This window comes from Arvicola amphibius, chromosome 6 (assembly GCF_903992535.2).
Source record: "Arvicola amphibius chromosome 6, mArvAmp1.2, whole genome shotgun sequence".
In the NCBI taxonomy this organism is placed as follows: domain Eukaryota; kingdom Metazoa; phylum Chordata; class Mammalia; order Rodentia; family Cricetidae; genus Arvicola; species Arvicola amphibius.
The window spans coordinates 38,773,530-38,788,163 of record NC_052052.2 but is presented as its reverse complement, the minus strand read 5'-3'; the positions used below and the strand labels follow the sequence as shown (position 1 = coordinate 38,788,163).

The following is a 14,634-nucleotide window of genomic DNA, read 5'->3' as shown; positions in this document are numbered from 1 at the left end:
AATACCATGTATATACTTTAATGTTTGGTTTGTTGGACGTTTGCTCTCCTCATACTCTTGTTTAGCACTACTGTGTAAAGCTCATTTTCCTTATGAGCATAGCTAAAACAAGGTCAAAAACAGAAAAGGAATGAGAATAATAAATAATGATAGAATCAAAATACCCAGCCTCTTTTATAGGAAAATTATGTGTATGGTTGTTTTGCCTGAATGTATGTGCATGTTTGTGTACCACATGTGTGCCTGGTGCCTGCAAGGGTAAGAAGAGGGTTTTGGATCCCCTGGAACTGGACCTACAGGCAGTTGTAAACTGCATGTGAGTGCTAGGAATCAAACCCATGTTCTCTGAAGAGCAGCCAGTGCTTTTAATGACTGAGTCATCACTCCTGAATACCCAGCCTCTTAATTAGGATTTTAGGAATAGATTGTTAGTAGTCCTCATTGGAGGTTCTGGGTAGAAGGGCCAGTTCAAAACACTGAAGACAGGGGCCCTCTGGTATGGTCCACTCAGTTAGCAAGTGTTTGTTAAGAGCCAGACTTGAGAAGTGCAGAGGTGAATGTGACAGATGTAGTTCCTCTTAGGAAATTTGTAGTATAGTAACTTCTTCACTGGTATTGCTGGATACTGGATCAGTTTGAGTTGTCTTTGCTGCATCCAGGCTGCTAGATATCTGGGTTTGCCATTGAAGTTTGAGTGTACATTGAAGGCAGTGTTTTGTTCTGGCTTTTTGAAGAAAGATTTGTGTTGCCTCAGCGGTTACAGAAATTTCAGCTCACAGTCGTTGGTTGCATTGTTTCTGGATCTGTGATGAAGCAGAACTTCAAAGCAGTGAGGCATGGTGTATAAAAGCTTGGCCACCTCCCTGCTGCTGAGAAAGAAGAGAAGTGCATGGGGTTCCAGTATCTCTTTCAAGGGCTCGCCCTCAATAACCTATGTAGGCCCTACCTCCTAAAGTTTCTTCACCTCCTGGTAGCACCGTCAAGTACTATGCCCTTAGTATATGAGCTTGATATGTTTATGGGGTTGGGGTGGAATATTGAAGACCCAGACTATAGCAGGGGCTTAAAAAATTGTGTGGGTTTAATATGTGTGCATGTTCATGTATATGTGCTTGGGTGCACATGTGGAGTTGAGAGGACAACATCAGGTGTTGGCCTTCACTTTCCACCTTGGTTGAGGCAGGATTTCTTCATAGTTTTTCAGCTGCATATGCCAGGCTAGCTGACCCATGAGCTTCCGTGGATCCCCTTCCCCACCTCTGATCTAGCCATAGCATGCTAGGATTACAAATGTGTACTACTACATCCAGCTTTATGTGTGTTTTTGGGATTTAAACTTCAGTCCTCTTGCATGCTAAGTACTTTATCCACTGAACCACCTCCCCCAGCCTAAAGATAATACTATACTGAGAGTCTGTATGATAAAAATGACCCTTGGTGCTCTCCACCTACAGAATATTTTTACTTCATTGCTCCTAATACATTGCAAGGTAGATAGTATTAGACTATCCTCCTCTTAGGAAAGAATATTATTTAAATTGCCTGTGGCATTGCAATTTTAAGTTAAGAGCTAGAATTTAATGAATTATTTTACTTCAGAGCTCATCTGCAGTGTGGAAATGGATCTGATTCTTTAAGAGTAGTTGAAGAGGGGATGGAGAGATGGCTCAGAGGTTAAGAGCACTGGCTGCTCTCCCAGAGGTCCTGAGTTCAATTCCCAGCAACTACATTGTAGCTCACAACCATCTATAATGAGATCTGGTGCCCTCTTCTGGCATGAAGGCATATGCAGGCAGAACACTATATATATGTAATAAATAGATAAGTAAATCTTGTTTTAAAAAAGTATTTGAGGAATACAAGCAGTTGAAAGCTTAGTGGAGCAAACAAAACTTTAGCAGAAGAGGCATGGGAAAGCAGGATTGCTTTATGATGCTGTGAGGAAGAAGAGCTTTGAAGTATCGTTTTTTGCCTGAACTAAGAAAGTTGAGAAGGATGAAGAAGCTAGGAGATTATTTGTGACATAGACTAACTGTGAGAGTTGAAGTCTTATAACACAGAAACTTCTTAGGTAAATGAGAAAAAAGAGAGAGAGAAAGAATGAGACAGAAAATGAGTGAGACAGGGAGATAGTGAAAAAGTATGGGACACAGAAAGGGAGAGAACAAGATGCAGAGAGAGAGAGAGAGAGAGAGAGAGAGAGAGAGAGAGAGAGAGAGAGAGAGAGAGAGAGAGAGAGAACACAAGAGCAAGTGCTGTGTGTGTTGCTAGAGATGAAAACAAGGATCTCTCAAGTATGTAAGACAAATACTCTACCATTAAGTTACATTTTCAGTCCCAAGGGAGTCTCTTGAAAAACTGCAAGAGGCAAGTATTGAATAAAGCAGATAGCTTGCAAGGTAAGAAAGGGTAAAAGAATAAGAAGAAATAGGTAAGAACGGGTTAGGTGAGAATGGGGCATGGTTAGAGTGAACTGTTGAATCAGTAATAGTCCTGGGATGTTGAAAAACTGGAAAAAATACTATTGGAACAAAACACCATTCTTGTGTCTATTTTCAAGCCTATCTGAGAACAACTGAAAACAAATAAATTGAGCTTTTTTTTTTACATGTGTTTATTTACTTAATTAAGGCTTGACTTAAGACTTAAAGTACAAGGACCTTTGTGGAAGATTTTTAATTTTTGTGTTTGTTTGCTTCTCAAGACAGGGTTTCTCTGTGTATCCCTGGCTGTCCTGGAACTCGCTCTGTAGACCAAGCTGGCCTCAAACTCAGAGAGATCCTCCTGCCTCTGCTTCTGAGTGCTGGGATTAAAGGTATATGGCACTGCACCTGGATGATTTGTAAATATCTTTAAGTCAAATAGTTAAAATTGTGTTAGATGCTTGTTTTTCAGTTGTTTTCCTAGCTCCTCTGGAATAGCAGTGATTGACTCTTGTACTACTGATCCAATTTCAAAATTGCATGTCCATTTCAGAGATGGCTTTTATTTCACTTTAATTTAGGCCCCTTACCCAAAGGTTAACAGCCAACATTTTTAAGTAAAATTGAATATTCTTTAAAATGTGAGTATTCTGTACAGTTTCCACTTTCATATACCATGATTTATTTTTATTAAAATTATTTTTAGCTAATAATGTTAGAAAAATCATTATACATGTTTCTTTTCTCAATTTTAAATCAATTTTTTAAAGCAAATGTTTTTGAAACAAATATACTGTTACATTTGTTAGTACATAATACTGTGGAATAATTGTGCATTTTATATTTTCAGATCATAAAGTAGGTATAAAACAAGGTAGATTGGAAGAAAAGCACCTAACATTTATGCTTTTCTTTGTCAGGAATTCTTTATTGCTTTGCGACTTGTGGCATGTGCCCAGAATGGACTGGACGTTTCTCTGAGTAGCTTGAATCTGGCTGTTCCTCCACCAAGATTTGTAAGAAATGATTTTATATGTAAAATTTATTTAATTAGAAACATTAGGGCTGGGAAGATGGCTCACTGGGTAAAGTGCTTGCCCCTGTAAGCATGAGAACTAGAGTTCAGGTCACTAGTGCCCACATTAAAGGCTGGCTAGGCATAGTGACCTGCCTATGATCCCAGAATTGAGGAGGTGAGACGGGATTCTCCAGGGCATAGCTGGCACTAAACTAGTGGAATCAGTGAGCTCTGAGTCAAGTGAGAGATCCTACCTACAGAAACACACACAGACACAAGTTACAGTCATACTTAACAAAAAATTACACCACATGATTTGAAATAAAAAGTAACATACTCTTTCTGCTTTAATCACTATCACTTAGCTCCTGGCTTTCTTTCTTAGTAACTACTGCTATTACTAGTTATGTGTATGTACTTCAGAGTTATATGTGCATATAAAAGTACAAATATGTATTTCTTAATTTTCTAATGGTGGCATTCTATGTATTCGACTCCATACGCTTTAAAACGAATATGTTTTAGAGATGTAACATAAGCTTTATTTAGTGTTTGCATGGTATTTCTTTGTTTATGTTTACTATAGTTTATATAAATTCCAATGTAGGTACGTAGATTTTTTTTTAAGGAAAAATGCTGTGACAAATATTAATTTTGTTTATGACATATGCAGAAATGTAGTTGCAACATCTCAAAAGTGAAATTGTCTTTAAGAGTTTTTGTATGTATTTTACTTTTACCAGCAGTTGGTTGGCATGTCAGTTTCTTTGTGCTTTTGCTCACGTGCTGTTGTCAGATTATAGATCCTTGTCAGCTTGGTGGCAAATGGTATGTTAGTGTCTACATTTCTCTTTTTAGCTTATAGGTAAGATTGATTAGTTTTTAAGGCACTGAATGGTTTTTATTCTGCTATGGGAGTGTCTAATTCTAGATTGCGACTCTTTTTCTTGAGTGATTATTCTTTTTCTTACTGAATTCTAGAGTTTCTTTAAAAATTAGCAAGTTAAATCTCTAGCCATATCATTTGCAAATACACACTTTCAATTTGTTATTTATCTTTTACTGGATTATGTTTTTACCCCCGTGATGAAATTGTTTTATGTAAACAAATTGCAAAGCTATTTTTTTCTTTTTGTATATTTGTTATTTCTCTTGGAAATTTGAGTGTGGATTCAAATTTATTCTATCATGATAGCTACAATATAGAATGCAGTGTATTGAACAATCATTCTTTTTTATACCAATTTCAAATGCCTCATCAGCGATGACCTAAATTGCCATATGTATTTTGATGTCTTTCTGGATTTTCCTGTTCTTATTCATTGATTTGTTTATCTGTGTGACAATTTCACAGTGTTTTGATTATCATTGTTTGGGAAATGTCTTTATATACTATACAGCTTATCAGCCTCACCCCCAACTTTTTCAGAAATTTAATGGCTGTTGTTTCAATTTTAAATTCAATTTTGGTGCTGCTGGAGCTAAACCCAGGGCCTTACTCTTCCTGGACAAGTGTTTTATCACTGAGGTATCCCAACCCCTCTTCTTTAAAACTTAATATTTGTTGGTACTTAATACTGTGGAATAGTTGTGCATTTTATATTTTCAGATCATAAAGTAGGTATAAAACAAGGTAGATTGGAAGAAAAGCACCTAACATTTATGCTTCCCCAGTGTCTGTAACCCAAGTTACGGGGGTCCAACACACTCTTCTGGTCTGCATGCGCACCAGGCATGTACATGGTACACAGACATAATAAGTTCAGGCAAAATACGCACACATAAAATAAAATAATAAAGTTAAAAAATTAACTTCAGTTTGAGAATGTCTGTAATTCTCTGTTTAGACGTGACTTACAAGGGTTGTCATAAGTATTTGTTGCCTAAGTATAATACTGAGATTTTTAAAATTTACATGTCTTTTGAGTCAGATAAAATAATAACTTGAATGTGCTGCCATTAGGTATTGTGCCAATAAGTTTATTTTTCAGGTCTACTTTCCTTAATTAATATTGGGAAAAAAGGTTTTATTTCGTACATAATAGATGAAGATCTAATTAAAGTAAAGTAGTGTTGATACTCAGCATTTTGACAAATGCATTTAAATGGAAAACCACATTTTCTTTATTGGTTCCTGGTATGAGGAACTTGAGCAGTTCATTCTTCTCTCTGTTTCATAGCATGACTCCAGTAGTCCTTTGTTGACCAGTGGTACTTCAGCAGCTGAGCTCCCTTGGGCTGTAAAGGTAAATAAGCTTCTTGCATCTCTTTTTCTTCCTACTTCAAATGCTTTCCTCCCTGTCCTCAAAATGCATTGTTCTGCCTTGGCCTTTGATATACATGTTCAAAAGTGTAGGGAAAACACTGGTAGGGAAAATGTTGAGTAGTGTCTTAGCTCTATTAGCCATTTTGTGACAATTTGTAAAAAACATTTTATTTCTTTGAATTGAAAGATGGAATATCACTGCCAATGTCTTCTGAGAAAGGTACTTCCTTGCTGTAGGTCTGGTTGAGTGGACCAAGTGCTCTTCACAGCGTCTGTCTCTGAAATTGTGTGAGTCTAACCTGACAGTAGAAAAGCAAAGATGGTCTTCCCACTAGTCCTTAGTAGAGACACTTTGAAATTATTTAATACATTTTGATAAAAATGTCTGTTACTTGAATATTTCATTCTTATATATGCAATTAAAACCTTTTCATGATTGTTTAACTTGTCATCTTTTTTTTTCATACTGTAGTCTGAAGACAAAGCCAAATATGATGTAATTTTTGATAGTTTAAACCCAGTGGATGGATTTTTGTCTGGTGATAAAGTGAAGCCAGTATTGCTCAACTCTAAGTTACCTGTGGAAATCCTTGGAAGAGTAAGATACAAACTTTAAATGTAATTTGTTTGTTTGTTTGTTTGTTTGTTTGTTTGTTTGTTTTGAGATAGTCTTAATGTGCAGCTCAGGCTGGCTGGTCTGGAGCTCACGGACCTCTCGCCTGAGCCTCACAAGTGCTGGAATCGTAGTATTGTGCTAGATGCAGTTATTATATATTTTAAGTTTACACATAACAGGAGCACTAATAACTAATAACAATATAATAACAATAATACAATAAAAGACATACAGGTCTTTTAAAAGTTGTGTTAATACAGGATTTTCTATATTTTTAACATGTATATTATTGTCACATTTCTGGTTTTAGTTTTCCATGTAAAATATGAATAGTTGGTATTAGTTACATATGTATACTTGAATGATCTAATTGATGAATTTTCTGTGTGCTTACACATGTGTATACATGTGGGAGCCTCAGGTATTGCTCTTCAGGAACTGTTGTTATGTTTTCTTACCTTATTTTTTGTTTTGTTTTGGTTTTGAGGCATGTTCTTTCCTTATCCTGGAGCTCCAGGCCCGGGGGTTACAATCTAACACCTAGACACAGGTTTTGTTTTGTTTTTTTTTTTTAAAGATTTATTTTATTTCTTGAATGTTTTGCCTCAGTGTATGTATATGCACCATGTGTGTGCCTGGTGCTCATAAGAGTCAGAAGAGGCCATTGGATCCCCTGGAACTGGCATTATAGATGGCTGTGAAGCCTCTGTGTGGGTGCTGGGAACTGAACTTGGGTGCTCTGCAAGAGCAACAGTTGCATTTCATTGCTGAGCCATCCCTCCAGCTCTCACACCAACCTTTTTATGTGGGTCTGGGACTTGAACTAAGGCCCTCATGCTTGCATGGAAAGTACTTTATTATTAACTGAGTTACCTCCCCTGCCCATGTAGATCATGTGTTAAATATGCAGTTCAGTAATGTTAAGTATAGTAGTGACATTTCCGTACAGCCACCATCACTATCACCTCCATGGCTTTTTTCAGCTGTAAGATTAAAGCTCTGTCTCGGTATCTTCAGAAATTATTTTTTCTTTATTTAATTTGTATGTGTTTGTCCTTAGTTCTATACCTTTATTCTTAGCTCTTTTTCTCCACTGTTCTTCAATATTTTATCTGATGAAATCATAGATTCTAAGTTGAATTTCCTGCTCCTATATAGATCTTTTTTCCTAAATGTTTTTAAGACTTTTAATTCTTTGACTTTGTTAATAAGTGTTTGATTTTACTAAAAAGTCAAAATTTTGCATTTGCTAATTATTTGCCTCTTTTTTGTTGCATACAGACTTTTGAGAAATGCTAAAATAATTTCATGATCACTAGTTTTGTCTAGGTTTCTCCCTATCCTTTGCCACTTTTGTGCTCTTTCCAAAGTAATTTCTATATTTGATGTTTTAAACCATAACCACTCTCTCTAAGCCCCCAGCTCTAGTGTCAAATCTTGCCTGCCCTGTTTTTTTAAGTAACTTGGGAAAAGTCTTTAGAAAAATTGTGTGTTGGTTTTCAAATCTTTAAATTGGGTATAATTTTCAGTTAATAGGCTTCCAAGGAGTAAATGTGATAGTGTATGTACTTAATACAGTGCATGTTACAAACTCTGTTAGAGAATGTTAGGTGCTGTAGTGGTGATGGTGGTGACTGCCGTCACACTGCCAGAAATACTTGTGCTGCTGCTGCCCCTGGGTGGATAAGTCCTCCCCGCCTTATTTTTGAGACAGGGTTTCTCTATGTAGCCCAGGCTAGCCTGGACCTCTTCTTTGTAAACCAGGCTAACCTTGAACTCAGATCTACCATGCCTGGAAAACACTGATTTTTTAAAAATCTTTTTTCTAGTATTACTTCCATTTTTTTCTATTGTGTGGTCAATGTGAGATTCCTAAACTTTATTATTTTATTTCTTTAAACTAACCTTTTAGCAACTTCTCATTGCGATTAAGACAAAGTTCAGATCCAGATCCTTTTAAGGCAGTTAATAACTAGGCACTCTTGTATTCCACTAGTATACTTTCTCTTCCTGTCCCTAAGTAGAACTTAAAAGAGCACTAATTGTTCTTACTTCTCTTTTTTAAGGTTTGGGAGTTGAGCGATATTGACCATGATGGAAAGCTTGACAGAGATGAATTTGCAGTTGTAAGTAACCAAATGCTCTTAAAATATAAAGGGTCTTCATTTTATCTCCCACCCATACCTTCCACCATTTGATTAAAACAGGGCTTGAACTTACAAGCTTCCTACCCTAGACTCTGAGTTTTTTAAATTATAGTTTGTGCCACCTGCCCCGGGAAGCATTTCCTGTTGTAATTTATCCTTAGTAATATGCCCATCAGATTGTAGTTATTAGGATTTTTAGGTAAGTACATATTTTTAATGAAAAATAGGATGTGTATGTTTTACTGTCATTTTTTTGTACGTCATTTACCGTACTTAGGAAAGATACTTGGTTAATATACTGTAAAGATGATGGTGTGGTAATTTGGGGGGGGGGGTCTTAAATTACTTCAGTCTTCTTAAATTACTTCAATTTTGTTTCAACTATATCTCTCATTATTTTATTAAAAGGAAACATGACCCAGCACTTGGGAGGCAGAGGCAGGCGGATCTCTGTGAGTTCGAGGCCAGCCTGGTCTACAAGAGCTAGTTCCAGGACAGGCTCTAAAAAAGCTGCAGAGAAACCCTGTCTCGGGAAAAAAAAAAAAAAAAAAGGAAACATGAACAACAATTTATTTTCATTCTAACTGATGGGGCAGGAACATTTTGGCATCTTCCCTTATTTTAAAGATCTTTTTATTTTAGTAGTTACGTAGTTAATGTTAGAAATGTCATTTATTGCTCCCTTAAAGTTAGATGAAACTTTAATAGGCTTTGGGAAGTGGTTCAGTTGTTAAAAGTGCTTGCAGTTCAAGCTCATGAACTCATGTGCACCTGAGTTCAATCTCTAGAACCTAAAGAAAAAGAAAAAGGGTTGGTGGTGAGTGCGTATCATCCCGGTGCTGGCAAAACAGAGACAGGATGCTCCTGAATCAGCAGGTTTCCGGGTACAGTGAGAGACTCAGAAAATAAGATGGAAACCTCTGATTTGTACACATCCATGCACATATGTATGCACATACATACATAACATATATTACCTGGGATAAACTGGTAATCTCCTGTGTCTCCTGTGTACTCTTACTTGGATGTTAATCTTAAATTTTCTACCTCTAAAGAATTTTTCTAAAGAATTGTTTGGGTTTTTCTTTGTGTGTGTGTGTACACGTGTACGTGTATGTGTGTATATGAGGGCAGATGCAGAGAGCAGAGGTGTCAGATCTCCCGGCAGCTGATGCTGTAATTAATTGTGAGCCACTTTATGGCTGCTGTGAACTGAAGTCAGGTCCTCTATAAGAGTAGACAAGCTCTTAATTGCTGAACCATCTCTCCAACTCAATTGCTTGGGTTTTTTTTGTTTGTTTTGTTTTTTTAGACTTGTTCCCATGAACTTATATTTTTGAAAATCTTTTTATGCCTGAGGTTATCCTCTTTTCTCATTTTGAATCTTCCATATTTATGCTCATAGGCCTTTTTATTACTTTGGTTCAATTTATCATTAGGTCAGCAGTCATTCTTTAAGATTATCCTTTTGTGGTTCATATTTTAAATTTCCATCAAATTCAGCTTTTACCTTGATTTATTCCCATTTGCAGAAACCTTTTCTAAAGTTTATTGGTATATATGGGCAGAGGTGACATGCCATGAGTGTGGAGGTTAAAGGATGACATTAAAGTCTCTTCTCTTTTTCTGCCTTTTGGATTGCCAGACTTGCACAGCTAGTGTCCTGACCGTTTGAGTCATCTCACTGCTCTAGGCCCCCCCTTTATTTGTAACTGTCTGATTAGCCCAGTAAGGTCTTACATTCACTATATATCCAAGGATGACCTTTGTCAAATTTAGAAACCTACATTGGTCAATTACTTTAAAAAAAAAAACAAAAAACTCCACATTTTCTTTTGATTTCACCACTTAAAGCTTTCTGGGCCAAGATCTGCTCTTTAGTATTCTACTGCATTTAGTTCCTGTGTCTTTTCAGTCTCTTAAATCTTTGGCAGTTTGTCGTTTTTGCCTTATTTTTATGACCTTGACTTTTTTTTTTTTAAGGAGTACTGGCCTAATAGCATGTGGAATATCTTCCAGTTTAGATCTGTCTAGAGGCAAAATGAATTTATTCAAGTATCGGGGATATATTCTGTCATGGGGATTGGTTAAAATAGTACTTGCAAGATTTCTTCCCAGAAAAGTAACTTAAGGTTTTTCTCTCTCTTTTTTTAAAATTTCATTTTATTTATTATATATAGTGTTCTGTCTACATTTTTGCCTGAACACCAGAAGAGGGCATCAGATCTCATTACAGATGGTTGCTGGGAGTTGAACTCATGACCTCTGGGAGAGCAGCCACTGCTTTTAACCTCTGAGCCATCTCTCCAGCCCCTGTTTTTCTCTTTTATTTTTTGTTCCTGTAAAGTGAACTTGACTGCCTTGTGTATCGCTTTTTTCTCTTCTTCTTTCCAAGTGCTAATGTTTTCTGTCACTAGTATTTATTGGGTTCTTATTTTGTGAGGAACATGTGGCACTAGAACGGTAAGAAAAGCTATACTTATATATGCTAACATGTATCACATACTTTTGTTGTTGTTTGCTTGTCAGGACAGGGTTTCTCTATATAACAGCTCTGACTGTCCTGGAACTTACTCTGTAGACCAGGCTGGCCTCTGCCTCCTGAGTGCAGCCACTGCCATCCATCTCATCACATACTCGTTATTGTGTGTGTGCGTGCGTGTGTGCGTGTGTGTGTGTGTGTGTGTGTGTGTGTGTGTGTGTGTGTGTGTGAACACAGGGTATTACATATGCTAAGCAGGCACTCTGCTGCTGAGCTTCACTTCAAGCCCTGAAATTAACTTTTGCTCATGTGCTGCACTCTTGTGTTATGAAAGTGAAGGGTATTTTCCCCTTTGTGTTTTTAGCCTGGTGGTCAAACATTTTTCAGTAAATGTTCCATTAAACTAAAGTGGTGAAGGAAACTTATTTACTTGGAAAACACAAAAAGTGTTTTCATCCCTTATAGCAGCTGTGGTTGCCACCTGCTTTAATAGGTCAGAGAGCAAGTAAAACTCTAAGGAAACTCCTAAAAGTATAGTTGCCCATCAGTAATACCCAGAAGCCCTTGGACTAAACCTCCAGCCAGAAGCTGGTCAGGCTCTGTATTTTAAAAGGCCTTCAGAGCCCATGGTGCTGCTTAATCCCAGCACTCCAGAGGCAGTGGTAGGCAGATCTGTGTGAGTTTGAGGCCTGGACAGCCAAAGCTACACAGAGAAACTTGGTCTTGAAAAACAAGAAACAAAACAAAGCAAGCCCCTCAGGTTGATCTGACATCCACTGAAAGTTAATGTTGCTTAAAATACAAAGAGAAAAACACTCTGAAAGAAAGTCAGTTGATAGTAATCCCAACTGAATCCTTTCTTTCCATGGCACTCTGTGTAAAGTTTAGGTCTGTTTGCAGTGATTTTATTTTTAAATAAGAAGTATCCTAAAAGCTTTTTACTTTAGTGTCTCTCTATGTAACTTTATTCCTACTCACCTAGTATATACCAGCTTGAAAGCTAGCATTTCTCTTCCCCCTCCACATGCACACATGGGCAGGTGGGGTTGGGAGGGCATCATTTGATCTGGTTGCTCTTTTTGTTTCAGTTGTAGACATCGTATAGGATAAAGAACAATATAATAAGAAAACAAGATCATAGTCCAGCAGTACTAAAATTACTCTGTTCACTTTTGATATTATATTTAGTGAACAAAATTTGGCATTGGTTTTCTTGGGGAAACTATTTTCAAGACACATGAAATTAAGAACTTTAACTTTCAGGAAAAAAATGTGCTGTCTCTTGGCAGCAGATGGCAGGCATTGCTGCTGCTGCTGTTCAGTTTCCACTCTTCCGGGAAATGACTTCCATCTGCAGCAAGAAAAACGCTGACCGTATATGCTTGCGGGTCCCTTGTTGCATGCAAAGTGCCGATCTGATGCTACATACATTGTCAGCGTGTCTGGAAAGGATGTTAGGCAGATTGTTTTCTTTTTGGAGCTTCAAGGTTTTGTAGACTTAGTGTTCATTTGTTTTAAAACTGACACTGAATTCTTGTTAGTTGGCTCATCTCTGGAAAAGGCTTGGTTCGGGTCAAGTGATTAGGTGCTACCCTGGATACACAGCACCAAAATCACCGGAAACTTGTTAGAAATGCAGATTCCTTAGCCCAGTTCCAGCTTTACTGAGTGCAGAGTTTCAATTATAGAGCTACTAAGCCGTCTATAGTGGTGCCCACTATAATCTGGGTCCATGGGTCAGGTTTAGTTTTTCTAATTATAAAGGAAAGGGTGGCAGTGTGAATTATTATACAGGAGCTGTTAATGCTGATTAAAGCATGATCAATCAAGAAAGCTATAGCTAAGATGGCCTAGTTTGTATCATATACATTTATAATATGTATATGAACATTTGAAAAATTATTTTTTAAGACAGATTAGTATAACCTGGGCTGGCCTCAAACCCAGTCCTTTGCTCCCCAGTTTTGAGTACTGGGGTTATAGGATTGTGAAGTGATGCTTGGTTTAGTGTGTACTGTAGCCTATGAATTCTTTAAAATATTGTATTAGGCAAGTTAGCATCTCTGGACCTCAGTTTCTTGATTTATAAAATATTAACCATTATAGAAATATGGATCACATTTGTATTCTGTACTCAGTGAATATTGATTTGAAAACAACTCAAACTTAGGAGTTAAGATAGGAACTCAAAGCAAGTTTACTTTTGAGAATTAGGATTTTCTTAATTGTTGTCTTTTCTGGTTACTAGGGTTTTTTTTGTTTGTTTGCTTGCTTTGTTTTGTTTTGTTTGAGATACTAAAGGATGAGCCATTTGTGGTGTCCCTCCTTTTTTTTTAAAATTGTCTGTTCATAGTTTTTGTTCATCTTTAATTGAAATTAAATTATTAATTTCTAGGAAAATTTTGTATATTAGATTATTTCTTTATAGATAGCATTTTTAATTCAAATTCTCATTCTTTGCTGTTACAAGAACTTCAATTGAAAGGTGTGCCTCTAAGTTTTTATGACTGAATATTTCTTCTTAAGAATGTTTTAGCCTTGAGTTCTTACTTTTCTTCCTCTTTCCTTTTGTTTCTTCCTCTTTTTCTCCTATTTTTGTTCTTAATTTTACTTTTTAAAAAGACTTGAGAGGCCAGGCCATGGTGAGTGAATTTTATGATAACTTAAAAATGTATCTGATTCTGTTTTGTTTATCTTCAAGGCCATGTTTTTGGTGTACTGTGCACTGGAGAAAGAACCTGTGCCAATGTCCTTGCCGCCAGCCTTGGTGCCACCTTCTAAGAGAACAACGGTCAGTATATCAGGCTCCATGTGGTCGGTCCCCTCTTCAGCAGACAAGGACTCTTACCACTCCTTACCACCTGTAGGCATTTTACCTACCAAAGCACTATTAAGACAGGTAGAAAAATTTGTTAGTGTTAAAGGATTTTACTTTAACAAAGTGCATGAATGTGATTGGTAAATTAGAAGGAGCAAAGATGCTGCACTTGCTCTAGTTGAGCCTGCATGACGTGATGCTGCAGAGGAGGCAGATGCTCCTTATGTCCTATGGGTGTTTGACTGGTCTATAGAGATTAAAGATGGAGATAGAAGACACTGTGTGCTAATATGCATGCTCTCCCTGTCATAATAATCATTTTTAATCTGTAGTTAAATCTTGATTCTTTAGATCACGTTACTAATTCTAAGCGATTCTTACTTCCTTTGACCTGTCTTTGGTCAGGTTGTGTAATAGCAACTATAATGACAGCCTGGACAAGCTCAGCTCTGGGCAAGAATGCTACATGCATAGAAAATGAAACTTGGGGAGAATCTAGATTATTTATTTATGCAGGCTTTCCCAGATACCACTGTTAGTATTGGAATTTATTGGCCAGGGCTTAATTGTGCTTGAGTTTACTGGTTTCTTTTTAAAAAGTGTTAAATTGGGCTGAAGAGATGGCTCAGTGGTTAAGAGCATTGTCTGCTCTTCCAAAGGTCCTGAGTTCAATTACCAGCAACCACATGGTGGCTCACAACCATCTGTAATGAGGTCTGGTGCCCTCTTCTGGCCTGCAGACATATACACAAACACAGAATATTGTATACATAATAAATAAATATTTTAAAAAAGTGTTAAATTGGCACCTGTAAATGTCCTAACTGATGTGTAATTCTGTTGCCTTCATACTTTTTGGTTGTG

The 14,634-nt window shown here is 37.0% G+C and overlaps 1 protein-coding gene across 2 annotated transcripts in view; it reads left to right on the top strand.

Moving 5' to 3' along the window:
- The window catches only part of Eps15 (epidermal growth factor receptor pathway substrate 15), a 102,880-nt gene that overhangs the window by 33,473 nt on the left and 54,773 nt on the right, over window positions 1-14,634 (top strand). For both annotated transcript variants that reach the window (XM_038333978.1, XM_038333979.1), the window contains exons 5-9: window positions 3,344-3,439; window positions 5,622-5,687; window positions 6,180-6,305; window positions 8,390-8,449; window positions 13,654-13,743. In XM_038333978.1, the coding sequence (XP_038189906.1) occupies window positions 3,344-3,439; window positions 5,622-5,687; window positions 6,180-6,305; window positions 8,390-8,449; window positions 13,654-13,743 (438 nt within the window). The remainder of the gene's footprint in view (window positions 1-3,343; window positions 3,440-5,621; window positions 5,688-6,179; window positions 6,306-8,389; window positions 8,450-13,653; window positions 13,744-14,634) is intronic.